The following is a 24,638-nucleotide window of genomic DNA, read 5'->3' as shown; positions in this document are numbered from 1 at the left end:
CTTTTGTATGAATGTGATATTGGGGATTGAACCCAGGGGCATTGTGCCTCCAAGGTACACCCCCAGCCCTTCTCAGTTTTTGTTTTGAAATGGGTCATGCTGGGTCTCTGAGAGTCCTGGTACTTGCTAAGGCTGACCATCGACCCGTGATTCTCTTGAATCGGCCTCCCATGTACTGGGATTACAGGCATGTGCCACTATGCCCAGCTTAGAAATTACATATATTTTTAATTTAGGTATTCAAGCTGGGAGTGTTGGCGCACACACATGTAATCTCAGTACTTGGGAGGCTGAGATAGGGAGATCACAGCTTCAAAGCCAGCCTCAGAGACATAGTGAGGCTCTCAGCACTTTAGCAAGACTCTGTTTCAAAATAAAAAGATAGTGCCGGGCATGGCGACACACGCTTGTAATCCCCGCGCTTGGGAGGCAGAGACAGGAGGATCGCGCAGGTTCGAAGCCAGCCACGCACGCTGGCTTAGGAGACCCTGTTTCCAAATAAAAATGTAAAAATAGGTCTGGGAGTGTAGCCCGGAGGTAGAAGGGCTTCCAGGAACCCCAGTACCACAAAATAAATAAAGAAATAATTAAAAAATTAAAAAATAAAAATGAAAAGGGCTGCTGGGGGGATGTATCTAAAAGGTAGTATGCCCCTGAGTTCAATCTCCAGTACCATAAAGGGAAGAAAAACAGAAAAAAAGATTATAAGAAGTGTACAGACATTACATTGTATTCCTGGGGAAATAAACAGCCTGATAGAAGATGCCAAGGGCAAAACCAAATTGCTTGATGCTTACATAATAAGTCTTCCAAGGAAAGACTTCAGTACACCCACGCCACTTCTAATGACTCATGTCCGCCAGTTAAGTTTCTCCCCACCTGTGTTTACCTCTGAGTGGCCCGGCCTGACCTTCCCCTGATGGCCAGGGCCTAGTTTGAACCCACTAGAAAGGTCAAAGTTAGAGACACCAAATGAGGTAGTTTACCCAGACCTGAGAGGGCTCTGAGAATGGGCAAGTGTTATGGTTAAAATGCGGAAGGCCCTGGGTGGTCAGAGCTGGGAACCCAAGACCAGGGCACGGCAAAAAATGTGCATGTGCTTTGATAACAGCACCCCCCATGGAGGAGGAGGGCTGTGTGGCTGTCACCTGAGCCTGGGGATGCTACTGGAGGAATCAGAGCAAAGGGAGATCAAGGAGGCATGCCCTGGGGGCTGGGGTTCAGGGTGGACTGGGGTATATTTTGCCCTCCCTTAAGGCATTCACAAGCACTGCAGGCAGGAACAGCTTCACTGCACAACAACAGTGGGTCCTATGCTCAGAGGAGCTGATGAGTTCTTTTTATTTCTTTGTTTGTTTGTTTGTTTGTTTGTTTGTTTGTTTACACTAAGTATTTTTTTCTTTTTTTCTTTTCCTTTTGTGGTACTGGGAATTGAACCCAGAGGCTTTCTACCTCTGAGCTACACCCCCAGCCCTATTTTATTTTTTCATTTTGAAACAAGGTCTCAGGGCCAGGTATGGTGGCACATACTCGTAATTCCAGTACTTAGGAGGCTGAGACAGGAAGATTGCAGGTTTGTGGCCAGCTCCAGCTACTAAGTGAGGCCTCCCACAACTTAGTGAGACCCTGTTTCAAAATGAAGAATAAAAAATGGCTGGGGGTGCAGCTCGGAGGTAGAATGCCCCTGAGTTCAACCTCCAGTATGGAAGGAAGGAAGGAAGGAAGGAAGGAAGGAAGGAAGGAAGGAAGGAAGTTAGTTCTCACTAGGTTGATGGGAGTAACATTAGTTGCTGAGACTGTCCTCAAACCTGCAATCCTCTTGTCTTAGTTTCCCAAGAACTAGGATTACAAGCATTTGCCATGATGCCTAGTTTGTACTGGGGATTGAACCAAGGGCCATTCTACCTCCACATCACACTTGCAACCTGATTTTTTATTTGGAAACAGGATCCTGCTAAATTGCTAAGTCTGGCCTCAGCCCTTTGATCATCTGTCTCAGTCTCCCAAGTACTGAGATTACAGGCATGTGCCACCACACCCCCTTCATGCTGTGTGTGTGTGTGTGTGTGTGTGTGTGTGTGTGTGTGTGTGTGTGAGTGATACTGGAGATTGAACCCAGGTGCGGTCTACCTCTAAGCCATGCCCCCAGCCCTATTTTATTTTTTTATTTGAAAGCAGGGTCTCACTAACTTGCTGAGACTAGCCTGAAAGTTGTGTACTCTTGTCTATGCCTCCCCCTACTGGAATTACAGGCATGTGCCACCACTCCCATCCAAATTTTTAATATCTTTTAACAAAGGGCCTCTCATTTCATTTTGCAAATTTTATCATCCTGGGTGTAGGTTTTTGCTTCCTGAATTTGAAAGGCAGGAAAGTAGAAGAAGGGAGTTCCTGTTCTCAACCAATACCTGAGCTCTGCACAGTTAGAGAAGGGTTGATACTTTCTTTTGGTGCCATGGATCAGACCTAGAGTTTTGTGCATGCTAGCCAAGCACTCTCTACACACCTGGCCTTAGATAATTTCTTTATTGAACCTCTATGTGAGTGCCAGGCATGATAAAGTAGAACTGGGATTAAAGTGGGTGTGCACCACCACACCCAGCTCTAAAACACAGTTTTGGGAGAACCTTTCTTAAAACAAGCTGACTATATAGCTACCTTCTCTCCTCCTCCTCCTCCTCCTCCTCCTCCTCCTCCTCCTCCTCCTCTTCCTCCTCCTCCTCCTCCTCCTCCTCCTCCTCCTTCTTTCTCTCTCTCTCTCTCTCTCTCTCTCTCTCTCTCTCTCTCTCTCTCTCTCTCTCTCTCCTGGAGATGGAACCCAGGGGCATGCTTCCTCTCAGCTACATCCCCAGCCCTATTTCTTATTCTTTATTTTTAAAACAGGGTCTTGCTGTAAACCTGTGATCCTCCAGTCTCAGCCTCCCGAGTACTGGGATTACAAGCATGCACCTCCATGCCTGGCTGCTACCTCCTCTTTCTGAAGAATATGTTTTTGATAAAGTCTTATCATGTATACGGGCAGGTTCATAGCCTGGTTAAGGAAAGGGAAGATATAATCAGGGAAAGACTGAAAGAAATATTGAGAGATGAAAGGGTAAAAAGGAAGGTGTAAAGGAGGAGCATGAGAAGGATAGAAGAGAGGAGACCTGTCACTCCCACTTGCCCCTCTTTTCTCATTAAAAGACTCATTAGAGCAGCACCCAGCTCCCCCAGACATCTCTCAGCTCCTTCTCTGATTAAGCATCCTGGTCCCCACTTACTTCTTTCCTATTCTTCTAACAAGTCAATCCTCCCAATTCCACCTCCAGATCTGTTCTGCCTGCCCCAGTCTCCCTGTTACCATATTAGACTGGCTTATGGGGCATGACAGCACATGTCTGTAATCCTAGTACTTGGGAGGCTGAAACAAGAAGATCACATGTTCAAGGCTAGTCTCGGCAACTTAGACCCTCAGCAATTTAGCAAGACTTGTTTCAAAATTTTAAAAAGAAGCCGGGCGCGGTGGCGCACGCTTGTAATCCCCGCGCTTGGGAGGCGGAGACAGGAGGATCGTGCTGGTTCGGAGCCAGCCGCGCTGGCTTAAGAGACCCTGTTTCCAAATAAAAAGTACAAAATAGGTCTGGGAGTGTAGCCCGTGGGAGTGTATCCCGGAGGTAGAAGGGCTTCCAGGAACCCCAGTACCACAAAAAACAAAAAAACAAAACAAACAAACAAAAAAAAATTTTTTTTAAAGAAGTAAAATAGGTCTGGGGGTATAGCTCAGAGGTAGAATGTCCCTGGGCTCAATCCTCAGTACCACAAAAATAAATTTTTAAAAATTAATTAATTGCCGGGCGTGGTGGCACATGCTTGTAATCCCCGCGGTTGGGAGGAAGAGACAGGAGGATCGCGCAGGTTCGAAGCCAGCCACGCTGGCTTCAGAGACCCTGTTTCCAAGTAAAAATGTAAAAATAGGTCTGGGAGTGTAGCCCGGAGGTAGAAGGGCTTCCAGGAACCCCAGTTCCACAAAAAAAAAAAAAAATTAATTAATTAACTAATTGGCCCAGATCTCCCCATTCCCATGAACTCTTTCACTTTTTTGGTGCCATGGATCAAACCCAGAGTCTTGTGCGTACTATCCAAGCGCTCTCTACCACTAAGTTGTAGCCCTGGCCCTAGATACTTTCTTTCTTTTTTTTTTTTTTTTATTATTCTTTATTTTGAAACCGAGTCTGAGTTGCAAAGGGCCTAAGTAGCTGAGGCTGTCCTCGAACCACGATCCTCTGGTCTCAGCCTCCCAAATGCTGGGATTACAAGCGTGCGCCACCACACCCAGCTCCTAGATACTTTCTTTACTGAACCTCTATGTGAATGCCAGGCATGATAACCTAGAGTTGAAAGTGTGGCCTCAGTTTATCTTATTTTCAGATATCTCACAGTCTTCCGCTAGTCTTTCAGTGAGAATGTGACAGTCCAGGTAAAAAGAAAGTCGATGTCGATTGGATGTCACTGAGCTAACAGAGCTGTCCCCTCTGTGCTACCTGCCCCAGGGAGTACTTCGTGGAGATGTACTATCGGAATGAGACCCGGCAGGAGGCACACATCCTCACCCTGCCCGGCTGCACCCCCAGCTGCCCTCTGGAGAAGTTCACCCAGCTGGTTGCCCCCGTGATCCCCCAAGACTGGTCCACGGAGTGTATGACCACAAGCAACCACCAAGGTACCGAGGAGGTGGCAGATTAGCGTGCACGCCCAGCTCTGCAGAAGGCGTACGTGGGGCCTTCCTCAAAGCAGATGGTATTTGGAGAATGTACTCTGGCCGTTACTCCCAGCTTAGAAGGAAATGAGTTTTGTGTGATAATTGTACATTTCAGGGGCTCCCAATGTCACGCAACTCCTACTTCTGCCCGCTGCCCTGCCCCTATATGTCATTAACCTTAACTTTTTTATTATTTCAATGTTAATATAAAAGAATATCAGTGTCGAAATATAAACGGGGATAAGACTTAGGTCCGAGTTCGTAGGGCCACCATGAGCTATATGATTGGGCACATAGCACCTTCTGTTGTTTAAGGGCTCCTAGACTTTGCTCGAGTGGGATTTAGATGAGGTACTGTACTTGAACTGTCTGAAGTGGAACAAATTTCAAATCAAACCCACAATCTAGTGCTGGAGCCAGAAAGGAAAGACACCAATCATAGGCTAGTGGGCCAGGGACCCACTTACCCATCAGTTTTAGCCTTTTCTGGAGCAGAGGCAAAAGGGTGAGATGCAGTGGAGATGACCGGAGACGTTTTCTACACTAGGAGCTTGTCTAGTTTTCATATTTTTGTTAATACCTACTGTGTGGCAGAACTGGAAAATCAAAGCTTGTTTATGTCCTTTGACTCGAGAACAATGGCCTTCTACCAGGCTTTGATGTAGATACAGCAGTTCTTAGAATGTATGCATTGTAGCAAAGAGTCCCGTGATAAGAACAAGATAGCATCAGCCCAACACATCAGAGTGGAGAGCCTGGCACGGAGTGTCTCTTGAAGCCCCAGTGGCAGGAGACGTTGAATCGAGAGTCATTTGAGAGGATGCACGATGACGCGTCCCACCCTGGAAAATTAGAAATACGAGAATGTTCTGAGCACCTCTGTGTTAAAAACATGTGGGGATGTTGAGAGGGTGGGTCGTGAAGTCGGTTCACAGGACACAAGGAATGTGTGAGTCGTTCATTCTGGTATCTTCAGAAAACTTGAGCAAACTCCCAGGTCCTCGCCGGCACTGCTCATTGTATAAGAAGAAATGGCGTCCGTGTGATGCTCCTTAGAGGCCCGTAGATTTGCCCTGTGGCAACTGGGATCTGTCTAGAAAACATTTGTATCTCCACGAGATGGTTTCTGCTGGATGTCAGAATGTAGAGCAAAGCCCTTCGCTCCCTCTCCCCGTGGGTCACGATGCATTCCGCAAATGGCTTCTTTGTCTTCTTTCTTTCTTTTCCAAGTCAATATTTGTTGTCGGGGCTCCTGTCTATGCCTGTAACCTCCTCCTAGCAGCGAGCCCAGTGTAAAACTGCAAATAAAGTCATGATGAAGATGCGCAAAAGCATTACTTAAATGACAAACTCTGCAGAGCTTGTGTGCTGTATTTAATGAGAAGAAAAACCTCTGCAGGCAGCTTCTCAGGGGCTTCTGTTGCTCTTTGGGGGTTTTGTTTTAATGTAATAGGAGAGAATGTACTAATATACATTAAAATGATGCGACTGGCCCAAATCGACATTTTTACATTGAAAATGTAGTTCGGATTTCACTACATCTGATAAAGGTTAAGCCTGGATTGCCTTGCCTCGTCTATTAAGATGGACTTTGCCAACACCTTCAGGAATTTCACAATGTAGGAAGGAAGTAAAGAGATGCAGACTGTCTTACAGGGAGTACCAAGGGTCTTGTCATATGACATGGTGGGTTGATAAGACACATCATGGGGTGCTAGGAAAACAAGAGTCCCCGGGTTTGGAGGGAGCAAAGAAGAAGGGAAGGAAACCAGGGGAGACAAGTGGGGAGCCGGGCTGGACAGAGGTTGCTAATAGTGTGCGACAAATCCCAGAAAGGTGTCTCTCAGAGCTCCTCTGGCCAGAAGCTGCAAAAGGTAGAAGCGTTAACTCAGCATACAACTGTGGCTCCAACAAGATCCCCACGGGTGGCATTAAAGGGACCGTTTCTGATACCAGTTCCATGAGAGCAAGGATTTTATCTGTCACGGATCTGTCCTCGGTCCCAGAAGTGCCTCTGCCAGCCAGCCATTGGTGCCAATAAATACTCGTTGAACTGCTCTGCATATAACTTATCTTTTCTCTCCAAGTCTCCACTTCTGTCGTGATGGGCAGTAACGCCTATCACCTAGAAATCATTTTTTCCACGCCGTACTTCTCCCATCCACTTCCTCATTCACTCCCCAGTCTCGTGCCTCCTCTTGTCAAATCTACCTGCTGAGGGTTTGCAGAAATATTTCCCCCCCTCAGGACGCCAATGCTAACAACTCAAAATGCAAGTGGAGGGCAGTTCAGCTGACCAGCGAAACGTGCTAAGAAAAAACATGGGGCTTGATGGGCTGAAACCAACTCATAATCGGAGTAAAAGGACAGGCGTCATCTCTCCTCAGCTCTGAGTAGAAGAAGTCCAGGAGCTGGAAGTTGCCCGTGGCTGGAAAACAGCAAGTGCTACAGATCAGCATTGTTTTGTTTTTTCCAGAACTGGGGATGAAATCCAGGTGCATTCTCTCTCCAAGCTGTATGCCCAGCCATATTTTTTTTAATTATTTTTCCTTTTGAAACAGGGTCTCACTAAGCTGCTGAGAGCCTCACTAAGTAGCTGAGGCTGTCCACGAACCTGCGATCCTCCTGTCTCAGCCTCCCAAGTATTAGGATTAAAAGCCGGCGCCACCAGAACCGGCCACGTCAGAGCATTTGTTTTAAAGATTCAACTCATCAGCACGTCACTGGTTTTATTAGCCCATAGGACATTTGCTAGACGTCTATGCTCTGTTGAGAAGCTGAGACAGGAGGAGTGTAGGTTTGAGGCCAGCCTTGGCAATTTAGCAAGTTCATCACCCTCCTGCCACTCTCTACGGTTTTCCGGGCTCTATCTCATTATTCATCAAGGGCTTGAAACTTGCTTTGGTCTCTCCTGAGTCTCTCCACACTCTGGCTCTTGCCTTTCACCTGGCAATGCAGATAGTCACAATGATGAGGCAGCCGGTACCCTGCCCACTGCGCCAACATCCAGCTGCAGATGCATTCGGTCACGTGGTCTTTCCACTGTGATCTGCCAGGTGTTCCTGCAGAAAGCAAGGCTAAGCCCACCATCACCGTTTCAAGGTGTGGATATCAACATTTCTATTTCAACCTCAGCTGGGTCTTCCCGTGCTATCTGGTCAACGTGTTCCCACTTACTGGACCCTTGTCCTACTCTCTATAGGAAGGCCTTTCATTTTCCCCAAACTTGAGATTCGATTTTGTGTACTCTAGTAAGCAAGAGATCCCATTTATAGCCCTTTTACATTCTCTTTTCACTGCCTCAAAATATGCCAGTAAGTCAAGAGTGGTGCCTTGGAAGGATGAGACAGGATTACAGGTTGGAGACCAGCAGTCTCAACAACTTAGACTCTCCTCAACTTAGGGAGAACCTGTTTCAGGATAAAAAATAAAACAATCTGGGGGTTCAGCTCAGAATTCGAGTGCTCTTGGGTTTAATCTCCTTCTTTGGCTGCCTCTCAAGAAGCTCTGCTCCTCCTCAAATAGCCTGACTCTTCTCACTGTAGGATAACCCATTCCCACCATCTCCATCCTCAGGACCTCCATGAATCACGGACTTGGCCTCATTTTATTCTGTTGCACAACCTCTTTTCCTTCTACTGTGATGATGTCCAAATGCTCTCATCAAAACACCCTCAGCTGGGTGTGATGACACACATCTGTAATCCTAGTACTTGGGAGGCTGAGACAGAAGGATTGCAGATTGGAAGCCAGCCTCGGCAACTTAGCAAGATGCTGTTTCCAAACACAAAAATAAATTAGGGCTGGCAGTATAGCTTAGAAGTAGAATGAGTGCCCCTGAGTCCAATCCCCAGTATAAAATAAAAAGTCACCACTCACGTGGGTTTGTCTCCACGAGATGGGGCGCCTTTTCAATTGTTACCCGTACTAGGTCTTTTTATAGTAAAATACGAATGATCACTCTCTTTTATCAGCTTCTAAAAACATTATTCTGCCAAACTCCTAAAATCTTTTATAACATAGAGGAACATATCATTGTGTGTGTGTGTGTGTGTGTGTGTGTGTGTGTGTGTGTGTATGTGTGTGGTATTGTGAATTGAACCCAGAGGCATTCTAATCCTAAGCTACAGCCCCAGCCTTATTTTATTTCCATTTTGAAACAGGGCCTCATGAAGTTGATAAGAGCCTCACGACTTACAGAGGCTGTCCTCCAACCTGTGCTCCTCCTGTCTCAGCCCCCCGAGCACTGGGATTGCAGGCGTGCACCACCACACCTGGCTGGAGCATATCCTTTTTAAAATGAATACATAAAATCACAGAGGGAGAGAGCACTAGCTCTCTCAGGTTTTTTCTTTGGGCTCAGGCTAACTCCTTGGCATTTTCTCCTGAGTAGATCCCTTCCAACAACTCCCTACAGAGGTTCCACGTACCAGGGGTAGATCCTGGCCAGATGCCAGAATCTCGTACTCGAGTTCCTCATTTCACCCTCACCATGAGCCAGTGAACGCAGACCTCTGCCGCCACGCCTCCCGTCTCAGTGTAGAACTCTAGACCTGTATCTTCCAGCCTCCTATTGACCATCGCTAGCACAACAATAACCCGTCTCGGTCTTTGTCACTTGAACCAAAACCTGTTATCTCCTCTACTCCAAGTCAGTCCCTTGTGAGGGTGATCTCTGTCTCAGTTCACAACCTCATCGCTGTTTCCATCACCCCAGCAAGATCTGATGAGAACTGTCTGGCCCACAACTTGTCACTTGTCAACCTGTACATTCTGCCCCCAGTGCCTGTCAGTTCTACCGCAGGAAGATCTCAGATCGCCTCGTCTGTGTGCCCAGGTTCACGGCATCCGTTCCGAGCCCTGGGCGTCTTACCAAAGATGTTTCAGTAGCTCTCTACAAAGCCCGCCATATCCCCCACCTTCCTATCTTTTCCACAGATTTTGTTAAAATTTATTTTGATCTATTTTCAATTTCCAGGCTTTGATTGGCTGGAATAGTATACAAATATATCAGATGCATTATATCTCTAGGTTTTTAAAGTCTACTTTTATTGGTGCATTGTCATTATATATCATAGTGAGTTTCAAAGTAAACAAGCAAGCCGGGCGTGGTGGCGCACACTTGTAATCCCTGCATGTGGGAGGCTAAGACAGGAGGAACATGGTTCACGGACAGACTCAGCTACTTAGTAGTGTGGCCCTCTGCAACTCAGGAGACCCTGTTTCAAAGTAAAGAATTAAAAAAAAAATAGGGCTGGTGGTGTCGCTCGGAGATAGAATGTCCCTGGGCTCCATCCCCAGTACTGCAAAAAGAAAAAGTAACACAAGCACACATGCACACAGTACTTGTATGATTCCCCTCAGACTTGGGTCCCTTCCTGTGCATGTTAGTGAGCTCGGTAGTGATACCTTCATATATAAACATGGAATTTGGGGGCTACTGAGGATGTGTCCAGGGGCGTTCTACCTCTAAACCACACCACCAGTCCTATTTTATTTTTATTTGGAAGCAAAGTCTCACTAGGTTAATGAGAGTCTCACTATTTGCTGAGGCTGTTCTCAAACCTATGATCCTCCTATCTCAGCCTCCTAAGTACCAAGATTACAAGCCTGCACCACCATGCCCAGCTAAGCATGGACGTTTTGAACTATTTTCGTCCTCAGTCCTCCTTCGTCCCCCTCCCCAGCTGCCTCCCCCAATCCCCTTCCACTCTTCTATCGGTCTCTCTCCTCTTTTCTCTCAAGTCTTGTTTCCTTTTGTCTCTCTCGCTTCCACATCTGAGAGCAGACATTCCAGCTTCCATTTCTGTGCCTGGCTGATCTCACTTAGCATAACGCGCCATCCCTTTCCTTGTAAACGACATAATCGTGTCCTTCTTTGCAGCTTCTGTGTGTAATCATAGCAGATCATTTGCATTTGCCCCAGGGAAACCAGAAAGGACTAAAAAACTGGGCCCCAGTCTACGCTTCTGGTCCCGCCTCCCTGAGGCCTGTGCTCCCCTCCTTAGTTAGTAAGGAGGACCGGTGACTGCTCTTTATTTCTCCACAATGTCCTTGTGCAACTTCTGTCTCGTGGCCAAATCTGCCCATCTCATAGGCCAGCTTCTTTCCCACAGGACTTTTCAAATGCGTTCTCTTCCAGACAGCATACAATCTCCTGATTGCAATGACAGTCGATACTCTCTGGCTGTCCCGGTGGCAGACCTCTCACACCTCCACTTCAAAAGTTGTTCCTTTATTACGCGACACACTGAGCTCGTCAAGAGAGCAAAGGCCAACCATTTGTGGTACACACTTGTAATCCCAATACTTGGGCAGCTGAGATAGGAGAATCGCAGGTTTGAGGCCAGCCTCAGCAACTTAGCCAGGCCCTCTGCAACTTAGTGATACCCTCTTTCCAAATAAAAAAAAAAATGAAACAGGGCTGTGGTGTAGCTCAGAAGTAAACTGCCCCCGGGTCCATCCCCAAAAGCACACACACAAAAAGAAAAAGAACAAAAGTCACGAAACCTTTGCACTCAGCACAGCCTGCAACATCTGGTCAGTGCTCACTGCCTATCTGGGAAAAATAAGATGGATAAAGGATAGGAAGGCACGTTCCATGAGACTTCTTAAACAATGCAGCCAGGAAAAATAACTGAAAATACGTTTCTAAACACAGGTCCAGCATGGAGGCACATGGCTGCAATCCCAGTATTTGCGGGGCTAAAACAAAAGAATTACAGGTTCAAGGACTGTCTCAGAAAATTAGAAAGGCTCTCAGAAACTTAGGCCCTGTTTAAAAAATAAAATAAAGTAGGGCTGGGGGTGTAGCTCAGGGGTAACATAACCTTGACTTCAATCTGTAGTGCCACAAAAAAAGAAAGCCCCAAACAAACAAAATTCTAAGTACAGAAAGTCAGTCACGAAAACAGACTTTTTTTGGTGTACTATAGTCTCCTATCACAATGTGGATCATGTTGACAAACAGGCTTTTAAGAATCAGTACTAGTGGCCAGGCATTGTGGTGCATGCATGCAATCCCAGTTCTTGGGAGGCTGAGACAGGAGGATCACAGGTTTGAAGCCAGCCTCAGCAACTTAACAAGGCCCTCTGAGACTTCATGAGATCCTATTTAAAAATAAAAAGTAGGTCGGGCGTGGCGGCGCACACTTGTAATCCCCGCGCTTGGGAGGTGGAGACAGGAGGATCGCGCAGGTTCAAAGCCAGCCGCGCTGGCGTAAGAGACCCTGTTTCCAAATAAAAATATAAAATAGGTCTGGGAGGGTAGCCTGGAGGTAGAAGGGCTTCCAGGAACCCCAGTACCACCAAAAAAAAAAAAAAAAAGTAGAATAGGGCTGGGGATATAACTCAGGGGTAGAATGCTCCTGGGTTCAATCACAGTACTACAAGAAAAAAAAGAAAAAGAATAGAAAAGTAAAAAGAAAATAAATGATGAGCATCTACCTCCTTCCTTCCTTTATTTTCCTTGGTCCCGTCTTTCTTCCCTCGACACCATTTAGTTCCCTCCGACTTTACATCGACTCCATCTGTAGTTCTGATGGCACTGTCCCGGAGTCTGGCTTTACTGATGCTCATCTTGTGATGCTCAGAAGCATCCTGGCTCTATGAGGAGACTGTGACTTGAACTCTAAGTTTTAGCTCATGACTTTTCCTACAAATCTTCATTAGCACCTCTGGCGTCCCAGGAAGTACACTAGGTGCTTGAACACATCTGTGAATGAAAATTACAAAGCTTCCTGCCTCCTCCTCAAAGCTCATATTCATTTAGAATGACAGAGGAACAGATCATAAATAATAAACATGACAAATAAGTATTCTGGAAAATGAGGACCACATGGGCCAAGTTAAGGGGGAAGAGGGGGAGAAAACTGTACTTTTTGTGTATGTGTGTGGTACTTACTGGGGATTGAATCCAGGGGCCTATTTATTCCCCCAGCCCAATTTTTTTTATCTTGAAACAGAGTCTTACTAAGTTGCTCGGAGGGTCCCACTCAGTTGCTGAGGCTGACTTCACACCTGCAATCCTCCTGTCTTAGCCTCCCAAGTACTAGGACTATAGGCATTCCCCACTGCGCCTGGCTTCCTGGCTTGTAGTTCTTGGTGGGGAGGCCTCATTGAGAAGATAAGGGTTAAGTTCAGAAAGTAAGGGAGCAGCCCAGCTGTGGACCTGTGCCAAGGCACTAAGGGAAAGTGTGTACAACCAACAGGTTGAAGAACAGCAAGAGGGACTGTTACGGTTGTCATGGTGCAGTGGGCTCTTTTCCTCGATGCAAAGAAGATAAATTGAATTGGGAAGTTAAAAACTAATAGTGAGGTTGCCACTTCTAACAAATTTTTATTACGAGGTCAGTAGGAAATGGAAAGGAAAGAGAGGAAGAGCAGTGTGCCTGGCAGACACGGTAGAGAGCCCAAAATGAAACTCTCCCCCTTACAGGGTTGTTTGTTTGTTTGTTTGTTTGGTATGGGCTTATTGGAATTACCAAGGCAACGAGCGAGTAATTTACTTTTTAGGCAGATGTTGCCTCTTTGTCTCTAAGCAGTGCACTTACTAAGTGTAAGGGTCAGTAATCTACCTTCTTTACGTCTATTGTATTGGGCTGTACTGGTTGCCCATCAAGTATGAATGCTTTGAAGTAGCACAGAGTTTACCTTTCCCAGTACCAAAGAATAGGAGGGAAACAGCACTGACCGGAGCCAGTGTGAGTGTGTATAATCTCTAAGAGCAAAGCACAAGGCTTTTGCTATTTTTAAGGCTCTGAAAGGCACCAGGCACAATCACCATGATCTTAGGGTTTTCAATTGTCTCTAAACATTTTTAAGGTTAAAGGCTTCACTATGCATAAACATTAGGGCAAGGGGAGAGGGGAGCTCTGCAGTTTAACAACTACCACCCCTTCCTGCCTAACTGCCTGCTCAGCAGCCAGACTCTCACTGCTTTTTACATTTTGGAAATCAATACCAGATTGATTTTTCAATACCAGCACGGGAGTGGTGAGCGAGGGGAAGGTGGCAGGCAGAGATCTTAGGTTACCAGAGCCCCCTGAGCTGTCCTGATGAGGCCTCCAGCTTTTGTTCTGACTTAGATGAGCATGCGCCGTGGACTTTACTAAACAAAGGAGTGGAGTGACTACACTCTGAGTTGTTTGGCTGCAGATTGTGAAAGGAAAAAGAGATAAGCCAGGGCCCAAGCTGGAAGGCCATTGTAGTGACCCTGGGAAATGACAGTGGTCCATACAGGGTCGTGGTAGAGAGATGTTACTTCCAGGGATTACAGGAGTGCTTGACCATGCCTGGCTTAAAATATATTTGTTATTGTACTTTTACCCTTTCACATAAAGGAAGCTGGCTTCTCCTTAGCGCATCCAAAATGCCAGCACCATGATCTCTGCACTTTGGGGCCATTATTAAATGAAATAAAAGTTGAACACGTGCCCTGTGATACCGCAGCACTGTCTCTGACTGACAGCCACTACAAGTGACTAACGGGCAGGTGGCATATACTACATAGATACACAGACTAACGGGCAGGTAACATATACAGCATGCATACACGGCCAAAGGGAAGAGTCCCATCTCAGGTGATGGGAGGGATGGGGGAGACTTCATTTATTTGGAGTAGAGTAACTTTCCAGATGAAATATTTTATTTTTATTTAATTTCTTAAAATATCCCCATATATCTTCTTAAGCCTCCTCATCTGTCAAAGGTATGTGTGTAAGTTAAGGGCATAGATTAATAGTGGCATATAGTCGGGCTGCAAGTGCTTCCCAGAGTCAACCCCTTTCCCAGGTCTCCTCTGTCAAACATATTTACCTGAAAATCAGATTGAAAAACTGGGAAGATTCCATCTCCTTTAGATTCAATTAATTGCAGTTAAGTGCTCAGGAATTTTTTTTGCCCTCGTGACCAGGAACAGTTGGTAACGTAACTGTAGGAAATGTTTAAAGTCAGTACTAATGAATGTATAAATGTATAAAGTTAGGACCTCAGAAGTACTTCAGTTAAGTGAGGCACAGAGGTGCACACCTGTAACACCAGCACTTGGGAAGCTGAGATGGGGGACCACAGGTCTGAGGCCAGTCTCAGCTACTGAGCGAGGCTTTCAGCAACTTAGCAAGACCCTGTTTGGAAATAAAAAATAAATAAATAAATAAAAAGGGCTGGGGGTATAGCTGGGAGGGCCAATCCCCAGTTCCACAAAAACAAACAAACCAAAAAACAGTACTTACCCATCCTTTACAGTGGATGGCCGAGGCCCAGAGGTCAAAGGGTCAAAGGTCACACTGGACCGGGACTCGAGGCCATCCCCCATTTCCTAATCCTGCGCTCTTCTTTTTTTTTTTTTTTTTTTGCCACACTATGATTTGAAGGCTGCTTTAGAAATTCCTGTGATTGAGGCAGAAACCAGCACTAACAGGTCATCTTCATATTTCCTTAATTTTACATTGACACTGTTCCTGTTTCCCACAGTTCTAAGGGCCATCCTTGCGGTCGCCTTCTGCCTGGTCTCTGGAGTCCTGGTGACACTGCTGTTCATTCTCATCCGCCATGGGCCCTGCTGGCAGAGAGAGTCCTACCGGAACATCTGAACTCACTGAACCCGAGCAGAGGAGTCCACGACCTCCTGGGACACAGAGAAGATGGTGTCGTCCACACCCTTCCTCTGAGCCTACCCGGAGAGGAGCACAGCCTGAGCTCAGCCGCACAGGCACAGCTATGCGACCCACAGGTCACCTCACTTTACTCATTACTGAGCAGTAGCACAGGCCATTCAAGTGCCTAGAAAAAGACTCTTCAGCCAGGAACAGCGGTGCACACCTGCAATCCCAGTACTTGGGAGGCTAAGACAAGATGATAACAGGCTGGAGACCAGCCTCAATAACTTGGTGAGACCTCATCTCCGAATAAAAAAACAGAAAAAGGGCTGCGGGTATAGCTCAGTAATGGAGCATCTCTGGGATCAATCCCCAGTACCACTTCCAAAAACAACAAAACAGTAACAGAAAAAGGCTCTTTTGCAAGGGACAGTTGTGTTCTCCGACACAGATGGACAAGGTTCCTGCCTTTTAGGTGTTACCATTGGCCTCTCATCTAGATTTGAGGTATCAATGCCCCCCATGTGGGTCCTCGCTAGAGAGACCAAGGACTCCCTTGGGCGCGGGCTTCCCTGGCAAGTGCTCCCCACCTGAGTGAGTCCTGTCATTTCTAACTCGATGGAACTGAAGCGAAGGCTTTCTGCTGTGGAGGTTTAAAGAACCTGAGACTCAGGAGATAAATCAGTCATTGGCCAAGACTAAAACTCATTCTTCCAATAAACTGGTAGAGGGTTTCACTGTGGCCGAGGCAACCTGACTAGCCCAGCCTGAGGTTCATTTTAGAAGAGTCAATGGTAAAAAGGAAGGAAAGGTCAGTTCCCGATACAGGCAAAAAAAGAAAAAAAATAGACAACATATTCTTTATTATATTTCTTAGCCAAGCTCATAAATTGGAGATCATCGTTTTACGAAAGTGGTTTCTAAAAATCCAATGTTAACCAGGTGTGGTGGTGCACACTTGTAATCCCAGTACTTGGGAGGCTCAGACAGAAGGATTGCACAAGGTTCAGAGCCAGCCTCAGCTACTTACTTAATGAGATCCTTTGCAACTCAGTGAGACCGTGTTTCAAAATAAAGAATAGAAAATAGAGATGGGGGTAGAGCTTAAAGGTAGAATTCCCCTGGGTTCCATCCTCAGTACCAAATAATAATAATAATAATAATAATAATAATAATAATAATAATAAAATATAAAAATCCACACTGTTAACATAATCTTTCTAATCTGTTAAGAAAGGAAATTCACCAGGCCTGGTGGCACATGCCTGTAATCCCAGTACTTGGGAGGCTGAGACAGGAAGATTGCAGGTTCAAGGCCAGCCTCAGCAACCTAGAGTGACCTTCAGCAAATTAGTGAGACCCTGTTTCAAAATAAAAAATAAGAAGGGCTGGGAGTGTCGCTCAAGAGGTCAAATGCACCTGGGTTCAATCCCCAGTAACACACACACACACACATACACACACACACACTATCTATAAATGTGATCAAAAAGTCAAAAATTATATTGGTATTTCTGGTATCAAGGTAACCAGGTGCCCCCAGGTGTTCTGTTTCTGCAACTACTCAGGTTAGGGTTTCAAAATTGCTATTAAATCCCAGGACCCACAGAGTCCATTTTGCGTATATATCCATCTCTATAGCTTTATGTCTCTGGTGGAAAAAATAAGATCACCACCATCACGTGCAGCTGAACATAGACATCGCCACACACGGGGCCAGATACATCAAGATGTTTGGAGTTCATGCCCTATACCTGCAGGTTTCCAGCTTGGCACAGGATGCCTTTTCAAAGCCATCAACTCAACACCCACACATAGTACCAAACGTGCCTCACTCCCCCACCTGCAAACAGCCCCAGGTGCACTGTGACAGCCAGGCCATTTTGCTGCTGAACTCAGCAAGGCAAAGTGCTCTCACAGGCTGAAACACAAAAATAAAAAGCCAATTAAAATCCCTCAGCCCACTCCCATGGGCAGCCAATAAAATCAGATCCCCCTTTTGTTCCAGGAAACTAGCGTGACACTTTCTGTGTCTCCCTTCCCAGGTGGAGGCCCCAGGAAAGATGCCAGGTGCCAGGTGTCATGTGCAGGAAGCCTGCCTAGCCACACCTGCAGGACTCGATTTCATCTCTGTTGTTCTCGAGACAAAACTCCCAGTGTTTTGACATCATCATCACATTTGAGGCCCAGCAAGGAAAAACAATTAATTAAAAAAAAATTAAAAGCCTGTAGAATCAAATCATAAGTCTGGCCATTCATATACAAGTGAATCATCAGGCTAAGACTGACATCCATTATTCCAGTAACTGGTCATTCTTGTTTTCTTGTGGCACTGGGATTTGAACCTGGGGTCATTCTATCTCCGAGTTACACCCTCAACTCATTTTAGTTATTGTTGGGAAACAAGTTCCTGCTAGGTTGCTGAGCGTCTCACTACATTGCTGAGGCTATCCTCAGACCTGCAGTCCTCCTGTCTCAGCCTCCCAAGTACTGGGAGTCTAGGCACGTGCCAACACACCCTCCTATTCATTGGATTTCAGTGTGTCTAGGGAGACAGAACTAGCCCAGCCCAACGTTCACTTCAGTACAGGATTTGATGAAAAATTTAAGAAGTAAGAAGGGATACGCCTAAATTCCAATAAATAAAAAATCTGTCCATATCATAGAATTCCTCCTCAACAAAAGATAAGTGTTTATTGTACTCCGAAGTATGACATTATCTTTAGTATAGTCCAGAGATACACAAGAAGCCAAATTCCAATGAGCCTTTTGTCTACAAAGAGCAAAGGGTGAGAATGTGGAACAAAGACATAAATTAGAAAAGACTGAATCATGGCAAGTGTTAGACTAGAATTAGTATTTTACAAGTAGATTCTTAAGGCAAAAAATCTAGTGGAAAATTAAAAATGCAGTGGCCCATGTCTGTAATCCCAGTACTTGGGAGGCTGAGATAGGAGGATTGCAGGTTCACAGCCAGCTTCAGCTACTTGGTGGGGCCCTCTAAAACTTAGTGAGACCCTGCTTCAAAATACAGAATAAAACATAGGGCCGGGGATATAGCTTGGAGGTAGAGAGCCCCTGGGTTCCATCCCCAGAATCAGAAAGAAAAAAAGAAAGAAAGAAAGAAAGAGAGAAAGGAGAAAAGTAGACTGAGAATTAACAACCCACAGACTCAACTCTGTATTAGTTTTGGGCCAAAAACTTAGAACAAGTTCTTTTATACCTGTAAAGTTGGGGCAGGGCCGGAAGCTAGGAGGCGGAGCCCTGCGATTCCGGGGACCAGGACTCCCACCCCGGAAGAGAGAGTTCAGAGAGGACCCGGAGAGGGAGGGAGGCATTCTCCCGACCGCCACCGGCCCCCGCGGCCACGCGGGGGCTGGAGGTTGACCCCCCACGAATAAAGATATCCATAAGACCGATTATAGATCTCGGCGTGTCTCTATGCTGCTGGGGGACACACCGCGCCTCATTTAATCTTACATTTTGGTGTCGAAACTCGTACCGGACTTATGGGACCTGGCTTGGATCTGCGCTTACTGGACTCTCAGCTTATTTAACTACATGCGCGGCCTCTGCGCGCCCGCCCGCCCACCCGGCCCGCGGACTTCTGCAAACTGCTGAAAAAAGGTACGCGGAGCCGCCTCCGCTGGGATGGGCCGCCGCGCCCGCCCGCGGCACGCCGAGCCGCCTCTGCTAAAATGGGCGCTCACGCCGCCCGCCCCCGCCGCGCCCCAGCCCGGGCTGTGCGACCGGCCGAGCTGCGCCCCAGTCCGAGCCGTGCTGCACATGCTTTCTATGCGCCTGGCGTGCTTAGACCTGCCCGCCCCTGCCTGCCAGATGGCGCAGGCCCCTGCGCCCGCTTTCTGCTGATCTCCTGCATTCCTGCTGATTCCTTCACCCTCTGCCCGCCCACCCCCGCTGCCCAGGCCCGGCCATTCCGGTAAGCACCCACATGGGATCACTATGGGGGGAGGCCGCAAGCTTTGGCCCACCATCTTTGGCCCACGTGTAATCACTGGGGAACCGCCATCTTTAACCTCCCACCTCATGGCCTCATTGGAGGCCTCGCCATCTTTAACCCCTCCCACCTCATGGCCTCACTGGAGGCCTCGCCATCTTTAATCCCTCCCACTTTCCACTCCTAACCAATCCTAGGAGTCGGCGGCCATTTTTAAAAAAACTTTTCGCAGCCATCTCCAGGCCAGATCTCCACAGCACCATCTCTCAGCGGTAAGCTTCCTCTTAAGGAACTAAGTGGGTTCCGCCTAACTCGGAGGGTTCTGACTGACTGACTGCTGTAAAATCCAGTATACCGGTATCCTCCAGTTCTCCAATCGTCCAGGACGATTGCGAGGTGTGTAAAAGAGAAAAGAGACGTCTTCTCTCTGGCACTCCTACTCTATACCGAACTAGGCAGGGCCCTGGGACGCTGGAGTTTCCTGCCTTTGTTCTTGCTCGCCCACTTACAACTCATGGGGGGAAGTCAGCCATCTAAGATTGAGATCGATTCTCAATCCCCGCTGGGCCGTGTGTTGTCTAATCTGCAGGCTCTTGGATTCTCAGGGGAACTGTCCCCAGAGAGACTTGTTTCTCTTTGTACTAAGATCTGGCCAACATATGATTTAACCAATGATAATCGATGGCCTGCCATGGGCACGCTAGACTCTAGGACGCTGATGGCTCTCAGTGAATATTGCACGCGTTCAGCAAAATGGTGTGACCTCGAGTATTTACAGCCCTTCTGGCGGCTGCATTTTCTGTTTTCTCCCTCTACCGGCTCTACTGCTGCCCAGGGCATGCTGGCTGGAGTATCCCGCCAGCCACAGCCGCTATCTTGGACACCACGTGGCAACTCACAGGCGCCACCTGGTGGCCCTTCTAGGTCACAGGCTTACAATTCTGCGGACCCACAGCAGCCATCTTGCAATAAAACATGGGGGCCGGGGTCTGACCCAGCTGGGTTACAAGCCCCATCTTCCTCTCTCCTGGCCCCACTTCGCGAAGTGGCTGGAGCAGAAGGGGTGATACGGGTCCATGTTCCTTTTTCCCTTCCTGACCTCACTCAACTGGAAAAGAGACTGGGATCCTTTTCTACCAATCCTTCTGGTTTTATCAAGGAATTCCAACATATTGTGCAGGCATATGATCTAACGTGGTGGGATTTGCATGTCATTCTAACCTCTTCTCTAACTCCAGACGAACGTGATCGGATCCTGAAGGCAGCCAGAGAGAGGGCTGACCAGACTCATTTAACAGATCCAGGGCTTCCTATTGGTACAGCTGCAATTCCATCTGAGGAGCCCCATTGGAATTATAATGTAAAGGAGGGAATAGAAATGAGAAATTATATGATACAATGTCTTCTTGATGGTATGCGAGATGCTTCCCATAAGGCGGTTAATTATGATAAGCTCAGGGAAATCACCCAGGGTCCAAATGAAAACCCAGCAGTTTTTCTTAATCGGTTGCAAGAGGCTCTTACACGCTATACCCGTCTAGATCCATCCTCTGAGGCAGGCTCGATCATATTGGCCACCCATTTCATTGGGCAAGCGGCTCCTGATATAAAAAAAAAACTAAAAAAAGTTGAGGATGGCCCACAGACTCCTATTCGAGACTTGATGAACATGGCATTTAAAGTCTTTAATTCCAGAGAGGAACAGGCCGAAGCGGAGCGTACTCTCCATCTTCGTCAGATGGCGGACTTACAGTCCCAGGCCCTGATTGCAGCCCTGAGGCCGGAGGAGGAAGGCCAGCTCTCTGGGTGGCAAGCGCCACCCAGGAGAGGACGACAGTAAAGACAACCACCTCCAGGAGCCTGTTTCAGGTGTGGAGTATATGGCCATTGGAAAGGCGAGTATCCTTTAAAAAGCGGTGGACTTCAGGTACATCACTACAGGGGGTCTACCCTTCTGGACAAGGACCCGCCGCTGGCCCTATTTGGTCTGACCAAGGACTGACAGCTCCTGGAATCCCTCGTCCTCCTTCCTCCATCTTCCTTGCGGGCCCAGGGTAACTGCAGGTACAGGGTAAGCCAGTTTCCTCTTTGGTGGCCTGCTCGATCTTTCAGGCCTTAGTTTCCTTCTCAAGTCTCGGTTCAGGATGATGAGGCAAGCCCTCCAGCCTCTGCCCACAGCTTAGGCCATATCTAAAAGGCTCTGTTACAACAGCTCCAGGGACAAATTCTCTTGCACAGTGTTGGGACCCTCTAAACTTTGTTTCTCTTGACATAACTCTCTTTGATGTTTATATTTTAGCAGGTCCACTTGTTTACATACTATGGTGCTCTCCCTCCTCGGATGCCAAATTGCCTAAGTATTAAACTTCTAAAATGGGTAACTGATGCTCCCAAGGCAGTGACAGGTGTTTAACCAGACATATCCATACTCACTCAATGCTAAAAAGAGTGGTGTGGGGTCTGCTTCGGGAGTTGCTGCTATTAATAACTCTGATCTAATAAAAAACTGCTAAAGGGGCGATAGACGTTCTCCTCAGGAAAATGTTGCTATTTAAGTTAGTAGATCTAGTGACTGCCTTGTGTCTAAAAGGGCTTCTGCCCAGCCTGGGTTCCGTTCTCACAATTTTCTTTTTCTTTAATAGCACCTTGCCTGTTAGTCTCCTCAAAGCAAACCGGTCACCGAGCTCTCCAGGGTAACCTCGAACTCTCTCTGCGACCACAGCCACCTGCTCCCTTCCGGCGGCTCAAATTCCGACTTCTCCCGACCTGGGGCCTTTGACTGGGGCCCTTGATTGATGTCGCCCAGCCTCAGCATGAAGCCGCTAGATGAGCAAAAACCACGCCCTTCTGCACCCCCTTAGTCAAAGCCCTTCTGCACCCCTGAGTCAAAGAGGTCGGAATGTAAAGTTGGGGCAGGGCCGGAAGCTAGGAGGCGGAGCCCTGCGATTCCGGGGACCAGGCCTCCCACCCCAGAAGAGAGAGTTCAGAGAGGACCCGGAGAGGGAGGGAGGCATTCTCCCGACCGCCACCGGCCCCCGCGGCCACGCGGGGGCTGGAGGTTGACCCCCCATGAGTAAAGATATCCATAAGACCGATTATAGATCTCGGCGTGTCTCTATGCTAATGGAACACGCCGCATTTCTACAATCTTACAATACCTTAACCCTTGTTTTTCCTAATCTAAAAAGGAGGAACCTGAAGTGAATTAACATAAAAGTTACACCTAGTCCTTATTTTCTGCAAAAAAATTTTTTTCTTATGCTATGGATGGGTGCTTACCAAGCAAGTGTTTTCATGGATGGTTCCACAGTAGTTTACTAAAATGAAGTTACTGCAGTTTACTCTATAAAATTTTATTCTGCTCAGAATGTCCAACCATCCAGTTGGTGGGAAAATATATTTCATTCCTTAGTAGGGTTCTCTACCTCCTCAGGCTCAACTAAGGAGCGCAGAATATACCTAGTGGAGAAATCAGAGAAGGACCTCTAGGCCTCTGTCCACTCTGGCATGCGGTGTGTGTGTGTGTGTGTGTGTGTGTGTGTGTGTGTGTGTGTACCCAGGGGCATTATACCTCTGAGATATACCTCCAGTCCTATTTTTATTTATTTATTTTGAAACAGGGTCTTGTTATGTCACTATGCTGAAGCTGTTCTTGAACCTGCAGTTCTTCTGTCTCAGCCTCCCAACATTTTGGTGCTTTCAATCAAGACTGTCTAAAAAGATGAAGGCTGCAAGACAAAAATGAAAGCCTTGTATGTGATTTTAAATGGCCTAGTAGCCATATTTTTAAAAGGTAAAATTAAAGAGATGAAATGAATCCTAGTAATAAAATTTATTTAACCCGATGCCTCTAAAAGTATCATTTCAAGATGTAATTAATATTTTAAAATTTTAATGGGATATTTTATGTGTTTTATACTAATTATTTAAAACCTAATATGCATTTGACCTTTGTATTGTATCTCAATTCAAACTAGCCACATTTCACGTCTCAATAGCCAATATTGAATAGTTGTACTTGGGACCATTAGATGATACCTTTTTAAAGCAGAAAGAATATATTCTTTGTTATTTGTAAAATTCACTTTCAAGTTATTGTCAAGAAATAAAAAAATCATCTCTATTATGTGTCATTTTTGTTCCAGGGGCATGGGGGTGGTATTGATGAAAGAGTTTTCCAAAATGTTTTATGTGTAAGCCTGTCTTCCTCCAAATTATACTAAATGGACTGGTTCCTCTTCTTAGTCAATGCCTTCAGAAAAGCCAGGTGTCGACTATCCAGCTGATAGGGAATGAATCCTTCAATTATTTGCCCAGACAAATACTCTCATAGACCCCAAGCTGTGTGTGATAAGCCAAGCTCCCAGCTTCTTTGGTGTCTCAGTCGACATTCTCAATGCTATGATTCAGTAAGCCTGACCACACACAACTTAGAGGAAGAAAGACTTATTTGCTCACAGTTTTTGGAGATTTCAGGGTTTAGTCCATGTCAAGCCGGGTCTTCAGAGCTCAGGGCATAGTGGTGGGAAGCAGAGAGGAGAGAGCAAGTCTCAGCTCTTAAATCATGGAGGTCAGAAGCAAAGGAAAGAACAAAGGATCCACAAAGCCACACCTCTGGGGTCCCTCCTTGGCAACCAAGCCCTACCTCCAACATGGCTGCCCAATTTCCATGAGGTCTAGGAGGACATTATAAATCTAAACCATCCCTTCTGGCTTCCTGGGAAGAACCACATTCATCTCTGGTGGTACTGACTGCAGTCTCCCTGTGCTGATAAAATAGAGTTGTATCTGGTTATCTGTTGAAGAACCTCCCAAAATATCAGGCCCACTGATATTACTATCTCTAACACTGTTATGATTTCATTCTTATTTTTAATATCTTTTCTATTTTGTCAGTAAAAAATTGGGAAGAAAGAAAATTCATTGTAATAGCTATTTATCCCCCTTTAAACAAGAAACCCTGGATTTGCTTTTCTAGCAATTGAGTCTATAATTGTGTCTGCCAAAATTAAAAAAAAAAAAAATAGCCCAGCCATTTAGCAAAAGGGAAAAAAACTAGACATAGTACTATGTAAACAAACTTAATCTCACAAACACCTATTCCATGGCTGTCTTCAGTCAGACCCATGGTTTACATCCTAATTTTCAAAAAGAATCTTTTTATGAATCTTTGATTAGTGCATTACAATTGTACCTCATAGTGGGATTCACAGCAATATATGCACATAACATTATTTTCTCTGCTTTCTCCACCAAACATTCCCTTTCTTTCCCCTCTTCCCTCCCCAAATCACTTCCTCTTCCCTCCCCAAATCACTTCCCTACTCAAATGGTTTCTCTACTT

At 46.4% G+C, this 24,638-nt stretch overlaps 1 protein-coding gene across 1 annotated transcript in view; it reads left to right on the top strand.

The window, feature by feature from the left end:
- Nucleotides 1-15,330, top strand: part of ACP3 (acid phosphatase 3) — a gene marked incomplete at both ends in the record, with an annotated part of 52,757 nt that extends 37,427 nt beyond the window's left edge. The window contains 2 exons of the mRNA XM_080696616.1: nucleotides 4,530-4,699; nucleotides 15,212-15,330. Coding sequence (XP_080552742.1) covers nucleotides 4,530-4,699; nucleotides 15,212-15,330 — 289 coding nt within the window. The remainder of the gene's footprint in view (nucleotides 1-4,529; nucleotides 4,700-15,211) is intronic.
- Between the last annotated feature and the right edge of the window lie 9,308 nt (nucleotides 15,331-24,638).

This window comes from Muscardinus avellanarius, assembly GCF_963383645.1.
Source record: "Muscardinus avellanarius genome assembly, chromosome: 5".
Lineage (NCBI taxonomy): Eukaryota > Metazoa > Chordata > Mammalia > Rodentia > Gliridae > Muscardinus > Muscardinus avellanarius.
The sequence above is the reverse complement of the archived record's forward strand: the minus strand, read 5'-3'. Positions and strand labels throughout refer to the sequence as shown.